This window comes from Suncus etruscus, chromosome X, assembly GCF_024139225.1.
Source record: "Suncus etruscus isolate mSunEtr1 chromosome X, mSunEtr1.pri.cur, whole genome shotgun sequence".
NCBI lineage: Eukaryota > Metazoa > Chordata > Mammalia > Eulipotyphla > Soricidae > Suncus > Suncus etruscus.
In genome coordinates this window covers 7285418-7311238 of record NC_064868.1, presented here as the reverse complement: position 1 = coordinate 7311238, position 25821 = coordinate 7285418, and the positions used below count along the sequence as shown (strand labels likewise).

Here is a 25821-nt window from a genome sequence, read left to right as displayed (position 1 = left end):
TGTGCCGCGGTTTACACATCTCGGTCATAAAAGTGCAGCCTGAGTGAATCCCAAGGCCCTCCTAGGTGGGCTCTCCAAGCAAGCAATTGAGGGAAACAGCACCTCATGCTCAGGAGTGGTCTGCGAACCCCAGGAGCTGCTGGTCCCCCCGACAGTGGGCTCTGTCCAATGTGGACACGTCCTCCCTCACCCAAGAGGAAGTCCAAGCACATGTTATCTGGCACCCAGGGTTGCCTCTTTCCGTTTTGCATTCCCACTAATGGTCCGAAGAGTGGGTGCACAGCACTTCAGGCTGCACCGCTTCAAGATGATGGGGTGGGGATGTTAGTGGGGAGACTGAAGGGCCAGCCTGGGGTGGACTGAAAGAGAAAAAAGCTTATTCCAGGGTGGGAAGTCAGAGCACAAGAGGGCACATCCGGTGGTCTCTTACCTGGTAACACAGGATGGTTTGCTGCACCAGTCGGGCATACCCGTCCAAGCGGACCCCAGAATTGCTCCTGCTCCTCATCCTGGGTGATGTTCCTGGGGTCTGGTGGGCGCTGTTGGCAAGTAGGTCCACTAGCGGCAGCGTCCCAGCGGGCTTCCGGACGGAACCCGGCTGTAGGGGTTGGAACTTTGGCAAAGGAGAGAGAATGGAAGTGTGAGGTCCGAACCAAACCGGAGTTCGGTGAGGCTGACGCGGGCCGGGGCCAGCGGGATGGGGCAAGCACTTAGGGCAGCCCCGCCAGGACCAGATCCCGCCTGGGCCCTGACGCTCAGGGGTGCGGGTCGGACAGCAGGGTGCAGGGAGAGGCCTCTAGAAAAATGGAGGGCCGGGGAAAGGAGCGGGGCGACGCCGCTGGCACTGATTCTTAGTTTTGATCTTCCACGATCGAGGAACAGGAGGACCCCGGGAAAACCGCCAACCCGCCTTGACCTTCTCGGCCCGCCGAGGCCCATTCCTGGCTCCGCCCCGGAACCGCCCCCAAGGCGTCATCGAGCCTCCGCCGCGCCGCCAGAGGGGGGAGCTCAAAGAAAGGGGCCCGCGGAAGTCGCGGAGAACTGGGCTCGGATAGGAACCAGCTCGGCCCCCCCGGAGCCTCAGACTTCCCTCTCGGCCGCCTCCTCCCTACCTCAGCGGGCGCTGGACAGACAGGCCTCGCTGTCATCTTGGCCACCTGCGCGCCCCGGGCACACCCCCAACACGCCCCTGGCCACGCCCCTGGCCACACCCCTCCCTGGGCGGGCGGACCCCGTATATTCCGGCCTTGAGTGTCCAGGTGAGGGGCTCGTGTAGACGCTTAGATTCGGACCTTCTGCAGCTTCGTTCCGAGCCTGGGGAGTAAGAAGGAGGCCCGCCGGCGGGCCGGGAAACTCGATCCCGGATGCTGTGAGGCGCAGAGGAGGCCCTTACCCATGGGCCTCGCTGCCCCTTGCCGCCACCCCTTAGAGGCGGGAGAAATAGGCCCGCCCCCCGGGGCCCCGAGGGTTCCCCTTGGACTTCCCGCAACCCAGCGAGTGCGGTTCCAGAGGTGGAGCCGCACATCTGCAGTTCATCTCCTGCCAGCCTACAACTTGACTTCCCAGGTTTTTCGGGGCCACCCCCGAAATCGAATAATAAAATAAAAATAATAATAGATAAAATCATAAAATAAAATATGTATTTTTCACCGAAATCTAGTCCTAAGTGAATTCGGCCGGTCTACTCGGCTAATTTGGTGTTCCTGCCAATGCTCCGTTAGTTGGTGTCCACGAGGTTGCTGATGACTTGCATCAATAAAAGGTCCTTCTGTCTGCTCCTTGTCTCTTGAGCTTTTAGCTCTGAGCAGCCTTCTCCTTCACCAGTTAAGAGCCTAGATTTTGGGCTCAGTTCTCAGAGGTCAAATTCAACCTTGTGCCATTGCCAGAGTGTCGTGTGTGACCTTTGGCACGCTGTTTGAGCTGCTTGAAATGCAATACTTTTTATGTGTAAAATGGGGGTGATGCTAAGTTATCTACCTTCTTAAAGGGCTGGGAAGCTCAGGAGAATGGATGTCAAGCACTTAGCAGGACCACAGGGGAAGAGACTGGGTAAATAATAGCCGATTTTAATATTCGACAAGAACAGATTGCTTTGACAAGGTCCTGGATTTTCACAGGAGGAATCATTTGCCCACTGGATGGTAAATTACTGCTTTGGCATCCCCTACCAGGTCCCGTATAGTTTTGAGCATATCCTTGGAGTTTAATTTATGGGGAATAGATGAATAAAGATCAACCCTTCTTGACTGGGTGCCCCATGTAATGACCTAAACAAGTACATTTTAGAAATTCATAAGGAGTTCTCATAAAGCTACCTTATTTAAAATTTTTTTCTTCTATTGATTTATTTATCTTTCCCAGGATAGGTGAGAGTTGGGACAAACTCTTCTAGGCTCCTGGGGCTACTCCTGGGACTGTGCTCAGGAGCAAGGCCTACCTGGTGAATTCCTGGAAACAGATGTAGTTGCAGGGATGATATTAGGGTCAGCTTCATGGCAAGGCAAATACCTTAACCCCTGTACTATCTTCCTAAGCCCCTTTCAGCTGGTTCTTAAAAATATGCAGCACTTCACATAACATGTCTGTTGAATTTTCTACAGCCGTGAACAAAACCAGACATTAAGTTATTATCATGAAATCATTTTGTGAACATGAGTCTGCATTTTACTACTAGACTGCTCATGTATTCCTCCACAACTAAAAGCTGCCATCATTGCTTTCTTCCTTTGCTGCTTGTGTTCACACTGAGTGATGCTTTTGCACCCTTGAGGGAAATAACTGATGCCTTTTGATCATAACCTGGCATTTCTATTGAGTTTGGAAACATTTTCTGTTTCTTGAGTTGATTTTTAGTAAACTCTTCCTACACATGTTTCCCCCACATACACTTGGTGTGGCCTGCCTACATACCGCCTTAGGTTTTAGTCTATGCTTTCTTTCATATTGCCATAGGAGCCAAATTGTTCAAGATGCTTGAAATTCATAGTGGAAAACAAGAAGGCTCACACATTTTAGTTTCCAAATGAGCTTTAGTTATTTTCAAGAGTATTAAGGACTTACTCCTGGCTTTGTGCTTGGTGTCATTCCAAGTGTTCAGGAGACCATGTGGGATGCCAAAGATCAACTGAGGTTGGCCTTAACAAGTTAAGTGCCTTAACCCTTGTACAAGCTCTCCAGCCTCTTAGTGTTAACATCTTGAGTGAGAAGTGGAACTATCTGAATATCAAAGCCATATTTTAGCATTTCCTGCCTCTGACATTCAAAGTTTTCATATTTTGATTCCTATAAACATGAAGACCCCCTTCCCGTCATAGCAAGTAGCGTGTTTGCCTTGCACACAGCTAAACTTCAGAACAATTTTTGATCCTTGGGACCACATATGGTACCCCCTGATTACTACCAGGAGTGATCCCTAAGCAGAGGCAGGAATATCCCCGAACACCCCCAGGAATGATCCCAAACCAAACACAAGACAATTGAAACTCGTCTCCAAATAATTTCTCAATTTTTGTCAAGAATCAGCCATTTTATTTTCTACTTTTTTGGGAGGGTGCACATCTGGTGACACTCAGGGATTACTTCTGGCTATGCATTCTGAAATTGCTCCTGGCTTTGGGTACCATATGGGATGCTGGAGGATCGAACCACAGTTCATCCTGGTCAGCCATGTGCAAGGCAAACACCCTACCACTGTGCCTCTGCTCTGGTCCCAAGAAGCCTTTTAAAACTAAATACAAAATAAAGGAAAAAATCTTTTAAAATTATTTGAAAAACAACAACAAAAAGAATCAAATATGGAGTGTAAATAGTTATGCTTATTGCTTTGGAAACTGGTTCGCAATCTTCAAAATCACACCCAAACCAGACCCTGGATAGTGTCACCCAGCAGTCTGCCTGTTGTCCCGCCTCAAGGGGCTTCTGATACGGAGGGTGGAAAGTAGAAACCTCAGCAATTTTTTACTTTATTCAAGTCTTTAAAGAAAAACACTCCAGTTTTGACACTGAGGAGAAGGTTAGTTTGACTCAAGTTGTTAAAAATTCAGTTATTTCTGTGATAATGCAATGGTAGTTGACTGGGCACCATATTGGTTCTCATCACACTGTTGTAAAGAGTGTGAATTTTTCTCTAGTTGAAGCTAATGAGATGCTGAGAGGCTAAAGGGAGAAATCATGGAGCAGAAGATTTTAGCACAGAACAGGCTATTTGTATAAATATTTTAGGAGGACACTTTTCAAATGTGCTCACTTTTTCTGTGCCCCAACTTTAGGTCATTGTATCCTAGAGTAGTGCTTCTTAAACGTTTTCTCCTTGTGACCCCTTTTTGCCAGTGAAATGTTCACAGAAGCCCAGGCAAAGAGCCCAAACAAACATTTAGTGATGAATCATAAAGAAATTTATTTTAAAACAACAATTTTGTGACCCTCCCTCCCCAACATACATTTACATTACCCACAATTTAAGAAGGTGGGCCCTAGAGAAGGGCAAAAGTATTATACCGATAAGAATTCTCCCCATTTCCTAGTTCCGTTCTCATGTCCGTCCAGTCTGTCATTTTTCCTTTTCTAAGTCCAATTGTGGCAGTGAATTGTGTGGCAGATTTAAAAGATCCTTTTAAATGCTCTCTTGGAGAGAAAATGACAAACACATAAGTCCATTTGGGAAGTTGTCATTTTAGTACATTAGCTCTTGATCAAGATGCCGTCACAAATCTGCCTTGTTAGACACAATTCAGTATTCACATGAAGCCATCTTACCATTTCTGTGGAGAATAGCCATGACACTGCTTCATGCTTGAACGGAATGACTTTATGATCTTCATGATTACAGTGTTTTGGGAGAAACACTTTGTAAGGTTCTGAGGAACTACTTCAAGTATTGTCCGCTGTTGTACCACTCTTTGCCTCCTCATATTGGCTTCATTGGCCCCTCGATAAAGTCTCAAAGTCTGAGACTAGTTTTATACCAAAAGAGGACACTTTGTCCTACCCCTTAACTGTCTGAAGTTAAAAAAAAATAAAAAGCAAAAGAATTGGGTTTAAAGACCACAGTCTAGATACAAGAAGTGGGGAGGGGACTTGACCATCTAAAGGACATTGGCTAGACATGGAACATTGTTTGATGCACATTGGGTACAGAATAAAGATGTGGGAGCTCTGATCTCTGGGGTCTCGCTGTCAATTCTAGGGCATCTCAATTTAGTACCTGTGTCTTGAATCTTTAGTACCTGTGTCTTTAGCATCTGTGTCTTGGATGAGATACTTACAGAGGAGACCAGCTTCCCTGATTTGGCAACCCCTAGAAACCCCAAATTCAAAGCTAGGGAAGTAGCTTCCAGGTGGACCTCTGAATGTGAGGACCTCATGCATACCTGCATACCAAACCCCATCTTGAAAGAATAAGAGAAAAAGTGAGGAAGAGGCCCCAGAAATGGAACTTGGGAGATAGAACTCTCCTCTCACTGGCCCCCATGTACTTGGGCTCCCAAGAAGGGCAATTTCCATGTGTTCCTCGAGGGAGAGACACAAATATGTCTGCACACGATTTCTCATAGGAAGAGGAGCTCACTTCAAATTTATTTGGAGGATTTAAAATTTGTAGTGATTGCATATTCTATATCTAACATATAAATACAAGACAAAGCAGAGGAAAACTAGTGCCAAGCTAAATCAGCACTCTGAGCAGTAGATGACAGGGACATAACAGTCACTGAAGAACTATGCAAGGGAGCCTTCATGGAATGCCTAACAGCAGGGCAGGGAAGTGTTTCCTTGTAAGGACATAGTGAATGCTCAGCCCCAGCGGCTATAAGTGGGAAGCCAGAGACTGCCTCTAAGGAGGAGAAATCAGGGTTTGATACAAATGCAAACAAAAGCCTTGCAGTCTGGTTCACTGCTCCCAAGAGTTGATCCCTTTTGTCCTGTCACTATAGACTCTTTCAACACTTGTCACTTTAGCAAAAATTAGTAGAGCTCTGGCTAGGTCAGAGTCTACAATCTGATAGTCAACCAAGTACCATGTAGCAGTTACCTTTGTAAAGACAAGCAATAGCATGTTTTTCCCATAGAGGCTCGCTCCCCTTTTTAGACAGGCTCTGGGGATAGGAGAAGCAGCAGTGTCTATCTCTTCTGTGTTTTCAATTTTCCTGACCTGTGTGGTCCAGATTATAATTCCGTTCCTCCCTGTAACCAAGGTAGTCGGTGGAACTGCCTGGTGATCAGGTTCATTATGGGATGATTAAGGATGATTATGTCAAGAGAGGAGATGGGCATTGGATGTTATTTAGTCATACTGGTTTTTCCATAAAGGGTGAGTGGGATTAAAACATGATATACACACTGTTTCCCAAACCTTGAGCCAAGGGGGCTGTATTCACCCAGTGTGGGCATCTCTAAAAGTCACTCAAAGACTCCATCTGAGATCATTGTGGATCTGTCTGTTCACATTTCTCCAATCTGGCTGGCATCATTTTTTTCTTTGTCTTTTTTTCCTTTCTCCTTTTTGAGGGGCCTCTGATGGTGCTCAGGAGGATTGGGGATCCCATCTTGTGGCTCCATCCCAGAAATTCTTGGCCAACTTGGCTAGAGCTTCAATGCAAAGCCTAAAGAAGCAGCTTGATGGAGCCAGGGGTGACCCAGGCAGTACTCAGGGGCTTCCAGGGCTGCCACTCAAGGCTCAGGGGATCATGTGGTGTCAGAGATCAAACCAGCATCTGCCATATATAAGGCAAGTGCCGTAGCCACTATGCTATTACTCTGGTCTTGTCATAACTTGATTTCCGTGATGTTTCTGTATTTCACATGCCATATGATCTCCCAAAGAGGGTTAGATTTTCTGGATTGTCACATTAGACACAACAACACAACCATAATTCTACAAAGAAATAAATTTACACAGTAGAAAATAAATACAAAAAATGTAGGCAGACAATTTTCAACATGTGGGTCACTAGAATTTAGCTTATTTACCACGAAGGCATGCACAGCTAAACTCACCAACAGGCTGAAGTCAACAATTACTTTACAGGATGTTACCCAAGATAACCGAACCTTTTTTAAATGTGCTAGGGGAGGAAGTACTTTTCTTTTTAAAACATGTTTTTCCCTTAGTGTGTTGTTTAAAAACAATATTTTGGGAGGCACTATACCCCTATCTCAAGGGCTATTCATAGCTCTGAGATCAGAAGTGGCACCTGGTGGTGTTCAGGAAACATGATATTGTGCCAGGATTGATGGCTAGGCTCAGCCACATGCTAAGCAAGTGCTTTACCCATTGTACTCTCTATCCCCAGCCCTTAAAGAGAAATCTTCTTTTAAGATGAAGAATCAGAAACCAAATCACATATATCTAGAACCTAATCTAAAAGTCTTCATTTCCTCCTCCACGAGGACCCACAACCCTCAATTAGCTTATGCCCCCTTCTAAGGTGGCTGTGTAGAAAACTAGTTGATTTTCATACATCTCACATTGTGGCAAAGGTAAAACTAGACCTGTTCACACAGTCAAGCCTCTGATACTTTGATATTAGGAGCAAAAATAAATCACATTTGCTCGATAATGTGTAAGCTTCCCCGCTTCGAAGTCCTTCTGAGGGCGATCCGGCTCTTGCCATTGCATGTTTCTTCTTTCTCATGGAACACGAACTGTTTGCCAGTGAAGTCATGCAGGCATACATCTCCATTCTGAACACTGAAAGAAACGCCATTCTTCTCCGTGGATGCATTCCCTATAGAATGACAACATCAGGGTGCCATGAGGAATCCACACAAACCTTTAAAATAAGACTTCAACCCCACCTGGTCTAAAGTAGGTACACACAGACCTTTTCCACAAAAATGTTTACGATACACTGTCATATTTGACTTCCATTTTTTTTCTTCCCTAGGACTACTACGAGGAAGCAAAACAGAGACTGACTCAGATACCAGGTGTCTATGGCAAGTGTGTGTGTGTGTATGTGTGTGTGTGTGTGTGTGTGGTTTTGGGGCCACATCTGGTGACACTCACGGGTTACTCCTGTCTCTGCACTCAGAAATCACTCCTGGCCTGGGGGACCATATGGAACACCGGGGGATTGAACTGTGGACCATCCTAGGTCAGCGCATGCAAGGCAAAAACACCCTACCGCTTGTGCCACTGCTCTGGCCCCAAGTTTTTTTTAATGAAATGGTCAGATTAGAAGGCAAAACAGGGGCTGGAGAGATAGCATGGAGGTAAGGTGTTTGTCTTTCATGCAGGAGATCATCGGTTCGAATCCCGGCGTCCCATATGGTCCCCCGTGCCTGCCAGGAACAATTTCTGAGCCTGGAGCCAGGAATAATCCCTGAGCACTGCCGGGTGTGACCCAAAAAAAAAAACCACCAAAAAAAAAAGTTAAAAAAAAAAAGAAGGTAAAACAATTTGCTGAATCTTTTACTTGCTCATTTCCTAACTTTGATTGAACATATAATGACTTCAAGTAACTAGTATACGAATAATAAAAATCTCACTAAATCGAGTATGCTGGTCTCCTCAAGAAGTTCTAGGTAACAGATACCTATAGAGCCCCCTTTAAAGTTCTTGGTTGCCTATAATTCCTGTAAGATAAATCTTGTTCTCAGAGAAGGCCAGAAAACTCAGCTCCCACAGTGGTAGTAAGAAATTACATCTTAGAGACTTGTGCAGACTCACCTACTAAACTGGGATAGGCCTAATTCATCAAGAGAAAACTACAAAGTCCATGCCAGGGAGCAGCTGGGCACATAAGAGCAGCATTCTTCAGCAATTTTACACTTGCAGACCAGCACCAGTGCGTGGACTCTGTTCTAGAACTGCTGTGGCCTGCCCCTGCCCCTCTCCAACCCTCTTGATGTCCTGAGGTTCTGTGTGCATTGAGGGAGGCCAGCCATTGCTACTGAAACCCATTATCAGCATCATCCTTCTGACCATTGTACAGAGATGGCATAGCAAGTGGAATATCAAACGCATTTGTTCATTAATGTCATAATTATAATCAATGATAATAGAGCTGAGGGCTCTGGAAGCAGGATCTCATCTACAACCTTACGTGATAAATACTCTTTTATCCCCATTTCAGAAATGAAGTTTTTTTATAGGTCCCGATGTATCTCAAGAATATACTGTATGCTTTGCTTGGGCAAAGTACTGTGTTGGATCCCTGGCATCAGAAAAACAAAGAAGAAATGAAGGTTTCAGATAGTGAGTTATATGTCTTAGAAATGATGGTATCGGGCCGGGTAGGTGGCGCTGGAGGTAAGGTGTCTGCCTTGCAAGCGCTAGCCAAGGAAGGACCGCGGTTCGATCCCCCGGCGTCCCATATGGTCCCCCCAAGCCAGGGGCGATTTCTGAGCACATAGCCAGGAGTAACCCCTGAGCGTCAAACGGGTGTGGCCCCCCCCCAAAAAAAAAAAAGAAATGATGGTATCAATGTGATTTATTTTATTCCAACAGTAAGGTGACTGCTGGCACACAAGCCTCTGAGGCATCTCTGACCAGAGATGCATCTTTTCTCTCCAATGAGGAGATGGGCCTGGTGAACACACATCCCTTTGGACATTGTCCAAAATAGTGTACAACTGTCATTAATAGCAGGTCTTGGTGCAGGAGCATGTGACCTGGTATAATAAACCAACCAATTTCCAGTTCCTTTTCTGAAACTACCTAGTCTCAGTGTAGATTTTGGTAAGGAATGTGTCAGGCAAAATGCATGTTAGGGGCATGAAACACTTGGTCAGTTTGGAGGCCTAACAGGCACTCCACCTTCACTGTGAGACCTCAAAATAATCCCAGTGGGAAATCAGCCAGGTCAAATAGCCTATTTGCAAAATAGGCTGTTCCCATCCCCTCTGATTCTAGAAGGATGGTCATTGCGGCATAGACTAGGCAAGAGAGACTTCATTGTTAAGCTCTTCCCAGGACATGGAGAACTCTGCCCTCAAGCACCCAACCATGTTCCTCCAGTGTGCTCACTAAATTGTAGTTCGAGTGACTCCATAATTCACCTCACACCTCTGATGCCCCTGTTTCACAATTGCATCACATACTAACTCATTAACCGTTCTGATTGCCTTTACCTCGTCTCTGTTTACTCACACTGAGCCATTCTTGACAGAGCTATTTGGCACAGAACCCAGAGCTCTCTCTGGGGCAGCTATAGAAAAGAGCAAAGGGCACATTGCAGCTGTCTCTCATCATATATAGCAAATACTCTCAGGGACAAGGAGAGGGGATATCATCTCCCGAAGGCCCTTTCACAGTGTCTGAAGATATTTTGGGTTGTTATAGCTCTGGGGGAGGGACAAATGGATGAATGCCCTTGGTATGTGGTGGGTGAAGATCAAATCCCTAAATGCACAGTCAGTCCCCACACACAAAGGATCATCTACCCCAAATGTAGGTCATTTTGTTCTGTGGCTGAGAAATTTTGCATTAGAGACATCCCATTATATTGTAAAAGTCGGGGTGAACCAGCAGAAACACCCATCTGTGATCATCAGGGAAACTCTCAGGTAGATATGGAAATCTTCTTATAAATGGATTTGCATTTCTCAGAAAAATAACTAATACGCTAAAACAAAGACTAAAAGACAATTCTCCAGAGAGGATGAAAGCATACCAGAAGAATCGTAAGGCATTTTTAAAATAAAAATGCAAAGGATAAATTAAGACGCCAAGAAAGATAGAAATAGTTGAGCATTTATGAGGCATGAACAGCCCAGTCTTTTGAAAGAAAATGTTATAGAAATTTTCGCTAGAAATATCAGAATGTCATGAGCAGAGAGCTGCAGCCATTGTCATCTATTCATATAGGGTGCATACATGGACATACATGGACACCAGAACTAATAATTCATGGGACCTTGGACACTGCACATCATGTGGAAGGTGTGAATAAACATGCCAAGTAAAAACTAGGAACTTTGTGTTTGTTTTTGTTCACACCCAGCAATAGTCAGGGGTTACTTCTGGCTCTGCACTCAAGAATTACTACTGACAGTGCTCCAGGGTCCATATGGGATGTCAAGATTTGAATTAGGGGTGGCTACATGCAAGGCAAGCATGCTACCCACTGTACTGTCTGTCTCTTCAACCCCAAAACAAGGGATATATTTAAGTGTAGAAGTTGTGTCCAGTAGAGTGGAACCCAAAAAATTGATTGCCAAGGGATAGCCAAGCCCTGGAGATCTGGGTAATATTTAAATCAGGATTTGCATTGTTTAAAACTTGTAGATCTTTAAACCTTTTTGAGGTGGGGCAAGGGACCTCAAGTTGTGCTCAGGAAATCTGGGGACCCCATGAGCAATTCTTAGCCAATGGGGCTGCCAGTTTAGTACAAAGACCTGTGGATTTGATGCTGCTCAAACCTGCACTGCCAGAGATACTAGGAGTACCCCCAGAGGTTCTGGAGATCTATATCCAGAAATGCTCAGGGCACTATGTAGTGCCGGGAATCAAACCTGGGTCAGGTGCTTACTAGGCACGTGTCTAGCCACTGTACTATCCCCTAGACCCCCCCAAAAAAAACTACCTTGGGAAAAAAAGAATTATTCTAGTATTTGCTCTAAAATTAATACATTTGAATTGATATTGATAAATCTTCTTTTCTAAGGAGCTATATTTTGATTCACCTGTGATATAGGTCATTCTTCACTTTGCCTAGAGGAACTGTTCAAGGGTGACGGAACTATTTTCAACAAACACCAGCTTGAGAAATACTATGTCAAGACGTACATACCATTCCCGCTTGTGAGTCCTGAGCAATCATTATTCACTAGAAGCGTGGTGGAGTGGGTGGAGTTACTGTTTGACTGTAAGGAATTTGAAGAGCTGGACACTCCTTGGTTTACAGCCTGCTTCTTTAAGCCATTAGTAGCATTTTTATTCCAGTCTATAGCAGAATAAGCATTACAGAAAAACAGGGCAGTATATTGAAGCTCGATGCAAGAGACAGATTACAGAGTACCCTGCTCTAACAGTCTCACAGTTGATATTCTCAGAATGGAATTATCTCCCATTATCTATCTATCTATCTATCTATCTATCTATCTATCTATCTATCTATCTATCTATCTATCTATCATCTATCTATCTATCTATCCATCTATCTATCTATCTATATCTATCATCTATCTCTGTTAAATGGGTGTCTGCTTAAAAGTAACTTAAATTCCCTTGGAACTACAAGTCAAGCTGATTTGATTATGTCTATAAACATTCACTGAAGTCTGAAGTATGTTAGATCTGGGGCTGTCTTAAGAACACAAATTGACTAGCTAGTAATGAGTAATGATTCTTAAATCCACACAATTGATTGAACTGTATTTACTACCACTCTCTGGCCTTGTGCAAGCAGATCTTGGTAGTACTAGAGACCTAGTGTTTATGGTTGGGTGCAATTTATGCCAAAGGAATTTCATTTCTCTAACAATATTGCATTTCTCCAATTTTCAAAAGGATGAGTTCTTTGCTCTATAGTTCAGCAGAGCACACTTGAAAGAACCTTCAGAATAGCCCAATCTATGTTGGAACCCCATAACCCAGTGCAGGTTAACTGTATTGTCTGGACAGTTTGGCTTACAAACAAGTTCAATAACTAAAAACCAGGACCTGTGGAAAAGAGGTTGAGCTGATATTTCAAAAGTTAGGAAGAGACATATTAAAAACTGTTTTGAGTAAATGAAAAACATGAACTCCAAAAGACATAAATTCTAAAAATTTCAGTTACTTCAGTCAAACACTATTGCCACCACTTACTGAGTTCCCAGATTGAGTAATTATTATTTTTAGTTTGCTAGATTATTTCCCCATATTGTTCACAATCAGTATTTTTTATTGAGCAGGTTCCAGAATATTTGTCATTTCCAAATCCCATAACCCTTCAGCATAGATGGTTGAATCTTAACTTATTCAAACTTTCCTCAATATTTCAGAGAAGAAGAAAAGTAAAGTAAATCTTTACCAGAATTTTCAGCCAGCCGTAACTTTCCACAACAAAGATACCGCCTCCATTGTTTTCTGACATTCTCTTTTGCTACACAGTAAAAGATGAATATGAAAAATCCTATGGGAGAAAGAAACCCATAAACACAATGAATTGCAAACTAAGAGCTGGATGCCATGAGTTTACTTTGCACAAAAGATAAAAACCATTGGCAACTACAGGCAAAGTGAAATTTTGCAAACTAAAACCAAATATTGAAGTTCAAAATCATCAGAAAGTGCTGTGGAAGAAGAATCCCTACTCCCCAAATGAAACTCTTATCTCTCATCCCATATCAGGCCTTCCCTATATTCTGAGCCCAAGTCCTCCACCCTAATCCAGCTCAGATTTCGGCTCTGATCCCACCCTCCTCAGTCCTCTGTAATTAATATCCATTTCCAGGTTCTGTCAGATACTCTTAGTCATAGCCTACCCCCACCCTTTTCTCCAGCCCACTGCCCTGCCTTCTCCCATGTCTACCAGCTTCCTTCTCAGCCTCACATTCCAGGTTAACATTGTTTGAGTAGGGCACTGGTGCCCACCCCAACGACTTCATGTCTTTGTACCTTTGCTATCCAGTGAGACTACTATAAAGGGAGAAACAGTGTTTATGAAAGAGATCAAATGGGAGGTGGCCAGGTCTAAGCCTGAACTTTTATATTTCTCCTCAAATCATCCCCAGAGCTTTATGAATTGGGCATTTGGAAATGAAACAAGACATTCCATCTAAATAGTTCCTTATAAATGAAGCAATACATTCACATTCTAGTGAAAGGAGACCCTGGGAAAGTGAAGCAAGGCAGGAAAATGTGGAAGGGGCTTTTGTGTTTGTTATTAGTCTGATCTAAGCATACATATTTTTCCCAAAGTGTCTCTTACTTTCATATGCCATTGTTGGCAAATATTAGTTATCTATTTAATACTGTGTAGTGAGAAACTTGGATATCCAAGTTAGGAACTGGTATTTCATAGGGGAAAAAACTGGACATTGAAATCCAATTTCGGGTTGAAATGGAATTGCATTTCTTTAAAGACCAGTAAAATGGGGACCGTGCTTGCCTTGCACGTGGCCAACCTTTGATTCCAAGCACCACATATAGTCTCCCAAGCACAGTCATGAGTGATTCTTGAATGCAGAGCCAGGAGTAAGCCATGAGAACTACTGGATATGGACCTCCTTTCCCTACTCTCCAACCAAATCCCCAATAACATGATTTATTGCTCAAAAGAACTTCAGGGAGACACTCTGGGCAACAGAAGAAAGTTGCAAACAAGCAAATGATAAGTAACTTAAAAAGCATCCCTGGGCCAGGTAAATATCTCACTGGACTGGGCCATACAGAATCTGAAGGTTTGATTTCTCATCTCCTACACTGCCTTGGTATGGTCCAGACAATAGCAAAAACCACATCTCAACAGTTACTGTAAAATCAAAGAAAATCAAGGAACCTTTGTTGTCTTATTATAATATCGGCTTTTTTTTTTACCTTTCAGGCTTTTAATGCTAAAGCAATTTCACTGCAAATGAATTCTAGCTGACAAGACTTTGACCATGCTGATCTTAAAGAATTCGTAATTCTTTAAGGCTTGGAAATGCTTGCAGCTGGGGTCCACTAAGGAGCAGGAATTTCCTAAGCAGACACACAGTGTCTTATCCTGCTGCCAGCCACAACACAGCAATTTCTCAGCATGAGTAGCCATTCAGGCAGGCCACAACCACAGGTCTGCCTGTCTACTCTCATTTATCACCATCTTCAAGAGAATTGAAAGCTCATTTCCAGATTTAGGTGAGAGCAGTTAGTCTCCCAGGGACATTTATGGGAGGTATACTCTCTGTAAGCATGAAATTCCAATAAAAAGCTAAGGGGGGGGGGGAAGAGGGGAACAAATGGAAGAGTTCGTGACTCTCTAAATAAGAACACAATTTTTTGAATTGCGTGAAATTCTATCCTCCAAGTATCTCAAAGCCACCTTTCTTAAAGGGATTTTTGGTGAGCATCTCTGTTTTATTTATGTATTTATTTATGTATGTATGTATTTATTTATTTATTTATTTGTGGGGATGTTTGGGCTACACCCATCGGTACTTAGGGCAATTCCTGGCTCTTCGTTCAAGAGTGACCCCTGGTGGTGCTTGGGGGTAACACATTGGTGATTGGAATTAGGTTTGCAGGATACAAAGCAAAGTGCCACCTGTAAAATTTCCCCAGCCCCCAGATGAGTATCTCTTGAAGCACTAAACAATACCTTGTAGACATTATTTTTCTAGGGGGCATGGGTTTGGGGACCAAAGCAGTGGTGCTCAGGAGCTAGTTCTAGCTCATGTCAGAAGTAACCCATGGTAGAACATGGGATTGAACCAGGATAGGCCAAAACAACCACATGAAAGGCAAGTGCATCTCCTGTACTAGCTCTTTGGCCCCATATAAACAGAATAACTTGAGTGGCAACAGTTTTAGGTTGGAATTTGGTGTGGACGTCTTACCTTGTAAGGTATTAAAGATGGCAAAGAGGTACATGAAGGTAGTGCTAACTGGTCCCCAGGCAAAGAAGGCAAAGCCCCAAGTAATTCCCAGTAAAAATGTAAGGCCGGCAACACTCCTAAGATCTTGAATACTGGTTTTTCGCTGGGCTCCCAATTGCTTCTTCCTTTTTATTCGACAGAGCTGAACCAGGACCACAATGAACATGCTGACGTTCACCAAAAAGATCACACAGAAATATCCCACCACGGTAACATAGAATACAGCATTGCTGTTGATCCAGCAACTGGAATTGGGGGAAAAACAGTATAATGTTGAAATAGGGTTCAAGTGCTACAATGAATTTATATTTACAGAAACATTTTCTACAAGTTTAGAGAGAAAAGCAGATGACATCTAGGTCCCATTGTATTGACTAAAACTCAACATGAGCAACTTTGTAATTCAGTTAAAGGATTTATTTAATTTTTTAAAACGTTTTTAAAAAAGGAAACCTAGGTCCCCACAACTAAAGAAGGGAAGATGAAATATAAGGGTTTATTTTAGGATATGTGTTGACTAAGGTACTTTAAGATAGTCAGGGTTTTACACCCCTCCTTTATATCTGAGTTACAATTCCACAAGCCTTTTACAACATAATGTAAATGACATTTCATATATCTGTGGTGGGCTGCTCTAGTGTTATAGGATTTTATTAGTTTAAGCACTGAAGTTAATTTGCTGCTGGTTAGGTCTTCCACTTTCTCATTCATTTAACATTTCCCCACCTGGAGTTCATACTCACAAGTCATCAGATGAGTCATTGGGGAATTTCCCATAGGATCCAAGTCCATAGCTATCTGGGGATATAGCCAGAATGATGATCACAACTACAGCTGGTATTCCTGGGACATGGAAAACATTGATCACCTACAGTTCCACTAACCAAAGGTGGTGAGAATAAAACATATGTCCTTTCCTGTTGCCTTTGGGAAGCAGAGGCAGCTGAACTTGTCACAGAACCAATGTTCTTTTTCTCCTTGGCATGTGGTTGGACCTGTTCCAGCTTCCCTTGCAGCTAGATGTGTGGCTAAGTGGGTCTTAGCCAATGAGACATAGGTAGAATGGATCTGCTCCTCCTCTAGGTCTGTACACCTCCATTGGCTTTTATCTCAAGTTTAGGGCATTCTAAAAAAGCCTGTCCCGAGGAAGTGTTCCCAGCAGTTTTCATTTTGAATCATTGCAAAACACAGACCCTTCTATCCTTGAAAACTAGACTATGCAAGACTGAGAAATGCTCTTCTGACATTTTGGCACTTGTTGGCTACAGTAATGAGTTTTACCCTAAAGTCACAAAGAGTGTTATTTTAAGAGTTAAGTAAAGCCAATTAAAGTACTCTAAAATGTAAATCGTAAATGATTCATAGTCAACATAGTTACCATCCCCTCCTTCAAGTTTTTCATGAAGAACCCCATGGTCCCTAATTGATTATCTAGAACTTGTTGCTGGGTTGGAGCAACAGAGTTGGTTGGTTTAAGACTGGTGATTCTCACCATGCAGGCCCTATCATTGGCTTTGGGGATTTCTGTTAAGAGGGGGCACAGAGACATCACACTCTGGGCAGAAATCAGACTGACCGCCATTCTCAAGATTCTGGTAAGCTGGGGCCGGAGAGATAGCATGGAGGTAAGGCATTTGCCTTCCATGCAGAAGGACAGTGGTTCGAATCCCAGAATCCAATATGGTCCCCCGAGCCTGCCAGGAGTGATTTCTGAGCATAGAGCCAGGAGTAATCCCTGAGTGCTGCTAGGTGTGATCCAAAAACCAAAAAAAAAGATTCTGGTAAGTTAAGAAAAATAAATTTTGTTAGGCCAGAGGGGTTAAGACACATAACTTATCTGTAGAGGGGTTAAAACACCTAACTAGCAATAGACTACTTGAGTTGAATTCCTGGCACTGCATATGGTCCTCAGAGCCCTGTCACAAGTGGCCTCTGCGCACAGAGCCAGGATAAGTCCAGAATACCACTGACTATGACCCCAAGTTCCACCCTCCCACACAACAACAACTTTTCACGACAGGTTGGTGTTCTAACACCATTTCATGTAGCATTTGATTTAATTCTTTGACAGCTGTGCCTTCCAGAGACACTGACTGGTTCTGATGCTGTCCTAAGTCCAACACTCTACCTAAAAAAAAACAATGGGTGGTGTCACTTCTCCCCAGCTAGAGAATTGGGCCTTTGTCTTCAGAATCCACACTCAATGGCAAAGTTAGTCCTTTGTCTTTTTTTGGAAAGAGGGCAGGTGGAATATGTTGTTCTGTTCATCTTCACAAAGTGAGAACCACGTGGTTAGGTGGATAGCGAATATCTAAAGGAATGTTGAGCTGGGAGAAAAGGAGAGACTCAGGGAAGGACAGAGATGCAGCCATAATATGGTAGAAGGGAACTGAATATCCATTAGGCAGCCAAAAGGAGGCCTGACTGCTCTGAAGCTGTGTGATGTAGGGTGGGGTGGAGGGAATGTCATCCTGCCATTTTTCAGGTGTTTCTTCACCTGACAATAGCAATAACTGTTTTGACAACCTCCCCTGGAAAGTACATTAAAACAAGGGCACTGCATATTTAGACTACTTACAGGTTAGTGGCAGAAGTATGGACCTATTACAGTTTTTTTTATTTTCCTGAGACAGCAAATCCCACACTACTGTGTCTCAGCAGGGAGCCAATTGGACTTAATGAAAAGAAAAACCAGCACCAACCACAGTGTTCTAGATAACAACTGGTTGTTTTTAAGGTAATGAGCTCCCCAAGAACTGAAGTGTTTAAACATAAGTTTGATGATCTTTTCACCCAGAGTTAAGACAAAGCGAGTTGAGAAGTACCTATATTTGGAAGAGGAGAGGGGCTTGGATGGAAAGAAACCTTGTAGATTTGGGACCATCTAAGAGTTTGTGACCCATCACTAATTGCTGACATGAGATGCAATGTTGTGGCAATAGAAGGATGCAGTTCTATCACATTTTATCTGTAGATTCCCTGTGCCCTTTTGAATATATTGTTACAAGTGTATGTAAGATATAGGAGGCACAGAACAGAGTGAGGATTCTAGGAGCTCTAACACTCAGATTTGGGCCTCAGGATCATAACATGAGCCTTTTCCGTCTATGAAACACAGTACGTGTATTGGTCCCAGTGTGAGTGGCTTCATTACAATGAAGATCTATGGTCCTAAACTTAAAGAGTTCTGTGTTCTGGAGGAGAGACGTATTCTGAGAAGAACTTTTGCAAGGCTACTGTTTGTGTAATAGTAAAGATAAGAAAAGAAGCTGTCAAGGGTGGCTTACTTCCTCACTGTCTGTTGATTCAAAATCAAACCATGATGGGAATTTCAGAGAAAGGCAGGCAATGTGCCGGCAAAGTTATACATACCCCAACCGATAATGCAGAACTTAAGGATGTATTTTCGGATGTAAGTATTAAACACTTTGACAAGAGCCAGGTACATATGGAAGGCTTCCAAGCCCATCCAAGTGAACGAGACCAAGAGAAAATAATGCACAAGTACAGCAACAGAGATGCAGAGGCCTCGCATGTCATACAAAGCCACCCACGAGTCCAGTAGAAAGGCCAGGTTGAGTAGGAGCAGAGCTGCACATAGCTGGATGAGGATTTTGGAAGGATAATCTCGCCGGATCTTTCTAAAAGCACAGGGAAAGCAAAGTATTAGTATTGTCTCTTTCCAACCCTTATATGAGCAGAGCTATCAGGCTGGAGCTGAATTTAAGCCACAAATTTTTATTCTTTTTTTTTTTTTTTTTTTTTTTGGTTTTTTGGGCCACACCCGGTAACGCTCAGGGGTTACTCCTGGCTATGCGCTCAGAAGTCGCTCCTGGCTTGGGGGACCATATGGGACGCCGGGGGATCGAACCGCGGTCCGTCTCCTAGGCTAGCGCAGGTAAGGCAGGCACCTTACCTCCAGCGCCACCGCCCGGCCCCACAAATTTTTATTCTTTGGTAAATGTATATATGTACTTTCTGTACATGTATATGTATATATGTACACATATACATGAGTGTATATGTGTATGACAGTATTAAAATCAGCAGCAGTAACAGCAAAAGAACAATCTGTACAAAAGCAGCTCTGCAAACATATGGACAATGCATGTTTATATTTCTAGGGACTCTTCTGCATGCTGATGGTTGAATTATTCTTATAAATAGTCTATAGTGACACCTACTGAGCTGTTACACCATATCTCCCAACCTAATTCCAGAAGCACCACAGCTAGTTTTCATACAATAGGCTGCTATACTCAATCTTCAATACATAGCCAGAGTCCCTGTATTATCTTATGATTAGTTAAAATGAGATCATGGAAAGAAATTTAAACTATAGCTCAATGTAGGAGCCATCGGAAAGTACAGCTAACTGATGACATGCTCAAGTTATGTGTGTGAAATTAGACCTGGTGAAATCATACTGAGTAATGGCTGGCCTTATGGTAATTTAGTCTCATTAATACTATTTTCAAAGATCCATGAGAAGAGTTGTAGTCACAGCTGGACCCTCAGGTTGGCACCGAAATGAAATTTGTGCATTTCTTGATCAGTGTCCAAAATTGAAATCCCAGAACCTAAATCTTGCTCCATAGTGTTACTGCAATGAAATTGCCTATTTCCTTCTATTCCGACAGAGTTTGTTGGAAATCTTCCCAAAAATTGACCAGGAAGCCCATTCATTTGGTGAGCCAAGAAGATGATGTTGCTGCATGGGTGTCTTCCTAGCTACAACCTATAAAGATGTGCTCACCAAGTGTCCCTTTTTTTCAGTGAGGCTTTATCTTTATTCCCTTTCTTATTCATCACCCCTTTTTGTTCAACTCCTTATCTACTTTCGTGTTTGTTCAGCATAAATTAGAAACCTAGTATATCAAACAGTGCTCATTTGCTCTCTGTGGACCAACTGTTCTATTTCCAGCTCTTGAGTTCTAGATCTGTGTCCATCTTTCATTTCATACTTATTGTTAGCTTGGTACTAGACATCTTTTGAGAGGTTCAGAGGTCTTCTTTCAGTGATGGCAGACTACAGGGAGGAAGCAAGCAGATGAACTGGCATGCTCATGAAGCTTTATTTAGAGGAGGGCCCATTACAGACCATACAGGGTGAGGAAGGTGAGAACTTTGGTTCATTCACACATCTTGGTGCTAGATGTGTACACTGCAACCTATAATTCAAGTGGCTGGTTATGGATACTCACTCAAAGGCTATGTAGGTTACAAGAGTAACTGACAGAAAAATTGATGAAAACCCACAACCAATATAAGTGATAAAGGTCAAAGCAATCATCTGAGCAGGTGGTAAGGAGGTTCGCGATAGATCCTGAAAAAAAACATATTGCTTTTAAGACTGCATGTTTGAAAATACATAAAGGAGTCAGATATACAGGTATTGAATGTTCCACTTGGCACTCCATTGTCTGCTTGACAAATGTACAGGGATCACAGCTATTTCCATCAGACAAATATAATAAATCTGAGGCCCAAAGAGGTGAGTAATTTGCAAAAGGTCACACAGCTCAGAGTCAGAGGAGCCCAGGATGCAAATTCAGGCCCAGTTGACTCCCATATCCACATGCTTTTTCATTGCACTCAAATATTTTTTCACTGAAAAAGCACAATGCTAAGAGTCTGCCTCTTGAATGTGACTCCTGGCTCTTCAATGTTCAATTTCTTAGGTCTATGACTGTGGCCAACAAATACATTTTAACTCTGACATCATTAAGATGATGGTAACCATGCTCCATTTTGCCCATCTTGCAGGATTATTGGAGAAAAATAAATAAGATAATAGTGTCAAAGGATTTTCTAAAAAACATTCAAGTATTTTACAAACAAAACATTTTTATGGCCCACTTAAATCTAAATTTCCTCAACCTCCTAATTAAAAATAAAGCTGCACATGTCTGAAGAAAATGGGGAAATACTTCTGTATACAAGCAGTTTCCTACAAGCTCTTTGGCTGCTCTAGAACCAAGCTGTTCTATGGAAATTCTCCAGGGGATTAGCACCCCCTCCTGACTCCAAGTCTTAGGGTGCAGGGGTGAGGTCATTACCAGTAGGATGCCAAAGCTTGTCAAGTGATTGCAGGTACATGTGGTCTCATTCAACTGCTGGTCTTTGACTGAACAGCCCTCCGGGGACCAGCCACCTCTGCCCTCTGTTGGGAAAAGAATCAGTGGCTTCAGCAAAGCCACCACCTGAGTGATGGTCCCTCCTCCCCTCCCACTCCAGGACAAAGAAAAGTAGGCCAGTAAACCTACCATTTCTGCTCAAATTCCAAAATACACATCTCACTGTCAAGTCATTCTGCAGTAGAGAAAGAAATGATAATGAATGGAATGAACTAAAACAATAATATAACAAACAGAGGAGAAATTTGGGGAACAAAAATGATGAATTTGGTGGAAGTGGAGCCTTGGCCATATTCGGCAATGTTCAGAGTTTACTTCCGGTTTTGTGCTCAGGGCTCACTCATGGTGGGTTCAGAAGAATATATGGGATGCTGTGGATCAAATCCAGGGTGGCTACATTCAAGGTAAATGCCTTAATCACTGCACTGGGCCCTATGGGAAATTTTTTTTTTTTGGTTTTGGGTCACACCCAGCAGCGCTCAGGGGTTACTCTTGGCTCTATGCTCAGAAATCACCCCTGGCAGGCTCAGGTACCATATGGGATGCTGGGATTTGAACCACCAACCTCTGCATCTAAGGCAAATGCCCTACTGCTGTGCTATCTCTCCGGCCCCTCTATGGGAAAATATTTTATTTCAAAATCTCATTCTTGGTTTTTGGATACTTCTAATTTGATCCTGTTCCTGAGGATTATGGGGTGGGGAATGAGTCATAAATTATCTTTTTTCTTTTAATTTCATGGCCTGTGGTAGAACCAGGGCCTCACATAAGAGATATGAGCTCTACCATTGAGCCACATCCTGATCCCTGTAGCCACCTGTTTAGGGGTACTTTTTGGGGGAACCACATCTGGAAGTGCTTAGGGGAGGTCACTATGCTTGAATGTTGCTCCTGGAGATGCAAAGAGACCATGCTTTGCTGGAGATTGTACCTGGGCTCTAACCCAGTGCGCCAGCATGCAAAATATTTAGGCCAGCTGTACTATCTCTCTGCTACCCTATCTTGGGTGTTTCTAAGAATGTAATTTCTGGGCCTGAAAGGCAGTTCAGAGCTAGAATGCATAGTTATCTGCAGAGCCCCCAGGTTCTCTCAAACACCACTAGGATTGCTCCCTTTCCCACCCCAAAACTACTATTTCTGATTCAGCAGCCTGGGAAAGGACCTGAGAGAATACATTTACAGCAAACATCCAGGTAATATAATGCTGATAATAGGAATCTAGACACCAAACTTTGGGTCATAAGGCATAGACAATGCTCCGTGTGAAGTGAGATTTTTCTTTGGAGGTGAAGATTAGAATCAGAGTCACAGATCCAAATCAGAGGCTCCAAAACTTATTTGGCCTATGACCTCCCCTCCCCTTTTTATTTTGAAAAAAAGAAAAGAAGAAAATCACTCAGCACTTACTCTAGTAATCGACCTAAGTGAATAAACAAAAAGTGCCCCTAATGGCCCTCAAAGTTATATCATAGCCCTAAATTGTTCTAGGGCCCCTTTCCTCCAGGGGGTGCTAAAACTCACTTTGGGAATCACTGAGCCGCACTGAAATCAGGCAACTGAGCAAAGCTTGCCGTTGCACTGCTCCTTTTTAGGAATTAGATGGTCCACAATTAGCTCTGCTAAACCCCACAGACTGATTCTAGCCTCACACAGCCCTGAGTTTAAGATGCAGCTGGATCAGCATTACTCAGTCCACATCTTAGAATCGTAGTTTACAAAGGGTGTTGACACACAGGCTCTCCCACCTGTTTCGGGCTAAGGTGCTTTAAAGTCACCGTCACATTTCTTGTCAAATTGTCGATGGTCAGGTTTGCAACACTTGATGAGATGACATAGCTGATGAGAGAGAGGTTTTCCAGAGAAGGATCCTGATGTACCAAAGAGATTAGGAAAAGTTATCAAAGTTTTAGAGCACGAAGGAGCCCTAAAATAATTCAATCTCCATCGTTTCTTCTACAACCTAGGTCAGAAATTTAGAGTTCAGAGTAAAGTGACTTCCCCAAGGATAGTCAGAAGCAGAACTTATTTCACTTTTCAGGTTTAATTTTTCAAACTGGCACAATGGGAACATCTGAAAGGCAATAAACATAAAGCATTTAAGCTGTGAACCTATGATCAAGTTACACAATCTCTCTGTGCCTCCATGTCCTCATCTATAAGATGGTCATATAGATCCAAGTTCCTCGCTTACAGTGCTATTGAGAGTATTTGAGTGAACATTTTAAAGTATTTAGGGAAGTGCTCTGCGATTGGTAAAGACTGTGTAAGTTTTTGTTGGTGCTAATGACCCAACATCATTAGGGCCTATTTAAAAATCAGCAGTAGCTTTTGAGCAATTCATTTCATTTCTAGCAGGTTTTAGAATATGAGATGATCAAAAAGAAACAATACCCCAAATAAAACCAAAAGCTGGTGGCAGAAGCAACTTTACCTGAAACAGGGCAGGTGTTTCAAAAAAGTTGAACTGAATCCTTGATGCTAGCTCTATATCATCAACTGGTAAGTTACTCATCAATGAAGAAGGAAGAGTAATGCTACCAATGCTGTTATCAGGGGCCTCAGTTTCCAGAGATACCTGAAAATCAAGTGAAAGATAAAAAAAACATATCTGGAGCTGGTATTATCACTAGATGGAGACAACTACTAATTAATCCAGAGGATCCTGGGCTGGGTAGATGGTGTAGCAGTGGTCCTCAAACTATGGCCCGCGGGCCACATATTGTATTTGTATCTGTTTTGTTCATTGCAAAATAAGATATATGCAGTGTGCATAAGAATTTGTTCATACATTTTGTTTTTACTATAGTCAGACCCTCCAATGGTCTGAGGGACAGTGAACTGGCCCCCTGTTTAAAAAGTTTGAGGACCCCTGGGCGTAAAGTGTTGGAGCATGTATTTGGCATAAAGGATCCTGAGGTTTGGTCACTGATCATACATGGTCAGCACCATAAAACAACACCCATATGCTCCACCCCATAAAACAACAATATAAAACAAAAAATTGAATTAAACAAAACAAAACCACAGAGGACCAGAAAGGGATTGATCGATTGACTGTGTTTCTATGTAAAATCAGATCTTCTGCTTCTCTGGGATTGAGAAACAGGGAGAACAATTGGGACATGAATCCTCCATGCAGGAAAGAAAACATAAGTATACATAATAGGCAGATACTATAGTATATAACATCTCAATAAAGTTGGGGAAAAGGTTCAGGAGAACTGATACATGGCAGATACCCCAACCTGGTGACCTGTTAGGGCAAAATCTTCAAAGAAACACATGCACTAAACTAAAGGAAAGGTAAAACCAAACAAAAACCAAAACAATCAAAAGGCAAGATTTAGGTGTTTCTAGCCTTCCAATCCCTCTAATAGAGTGAGAGAAATTATGAGAAATGAGAGAGAAATTCAGTGCCACTGTTCACACCATTATAGTAATAACATGTTAAATAACAGGTTTCTCCCACTGTCCACAAGTAGACTGTTTCTGTATTTGAGATGGCTCAAAAGATGTCTCCATATGAATGCATGGTAATGGCATATCCAGATCTAAAATTAACCTACTATAATCCTGTCAAATAGGAACATCATGTTTCCTATAGTGGGGGAAAACTGTATTAAAATGGATTGCTAAGTAATTAATATTCCTTCCTGTTCTCTCACATCTACCTAGGAAACTCTACTAAACACTCTCCTCTAAATGTCATCCCTGACCCCAAACTTCCACAGTCTAGTTTCTAAAGGTTTAATACGGAACACAACCATTCTTCTGAGATCACAAGGTTGCCAAGACCAAAGTTCTTCCTTTGACTTTGCGGAACCTCATTGTTCTAGATGTTAAGTAAGCATATTGCCCTTTTCTGTAAGCAGTAATTGCCACACTCATAAAATCTATGGAGTATAATCATATACATAAAAATGTTTTTGCCCCCTAATAAATGACAAGTACCTGAAGATTGTCAGCATCTTGGGCAGCAAAGGTAGTTGTGTAGAAATTACTAGCATTCACTTTGATCACAGCCACAGCCAAAGAAGAAGAAGTTAGACATATGCTCTTGTTTGAAAAATTCATCTGAAAGCCGATGCCATCCACTATTTTTAGCAATCTGTAAAGACAGGTGTCGGTTCACATACTGTTTTCTCCATTCCAAGGAGAATTTGAAAAGACATCATGAACCTCA

General features: G+C 42.7%; 2 protein-coding genes across 2 annotated transcripts in view; both read right to left on the bottom strand.

Annotated features, from left to right (window-relative positions):
- Positions 1-598, bottom strand: part of PHKA2 (phosphorylase kinase regulatory subunit alpha 2) — a 68568-nt gene extending 67970 nt beyond the window's left edge. The window contains exon 1 of the mRNA XM_049766780.1: positions 431-598. Within this exon, the coding sequence (XP_049622737.1) occupies positions 431-508 (78 nt within the window). The 5' untranslated portion in view covers positions 509-598. The remainder of the gene's footprint in view (positions 1-430) is intronic.
- Positions 599-7539: 6941 nt separating this feature from the next.
- Positions 7540-25821, bottom strand: part of ADGRG2 (adhesion G protein-coupled receptor G2) — a 69886-nt gene continuing 51604 nt past the window's right edge. The window contains exons 14-25 of the mRNA XM_049767450.1: positions 25590-25746; positions 24070-24213; positions 23384-23506; positions 21768-21813; positions 21561-21664; positions 20706-20827; positions 18874-19142; positions 16245-16344; positions 15463-15746; positions 12957-13058; positions 11733-11885; positions 7540-7724 (exon numbers count right to left, since the gene is read on the bottom strand). Coding sequence (XP_049623407.1) covers positions 7540-7724; positions 11733-11885; positions 12957-13058; positions 15463-15746; positions 16245-16344; positions 18874-19142; positions 20706-20827; positions 21561-21664; positions 21768-21813; positions 23384-23506; positions 24070-24213; positions 25590-25746 — 1789 coding nt within the window. The remainder of the gene's footprint in view (positions 7725-11732; positions 11886-12956; positions 13059-15462; positions 15747-16244; positions 16345-18873; positions 19143-20705; positions 20828-21560; positions 21665-21767; positions 21814-23383; positions 23507-24069; positions 24214-25589; positions 25747-25821) is intronic.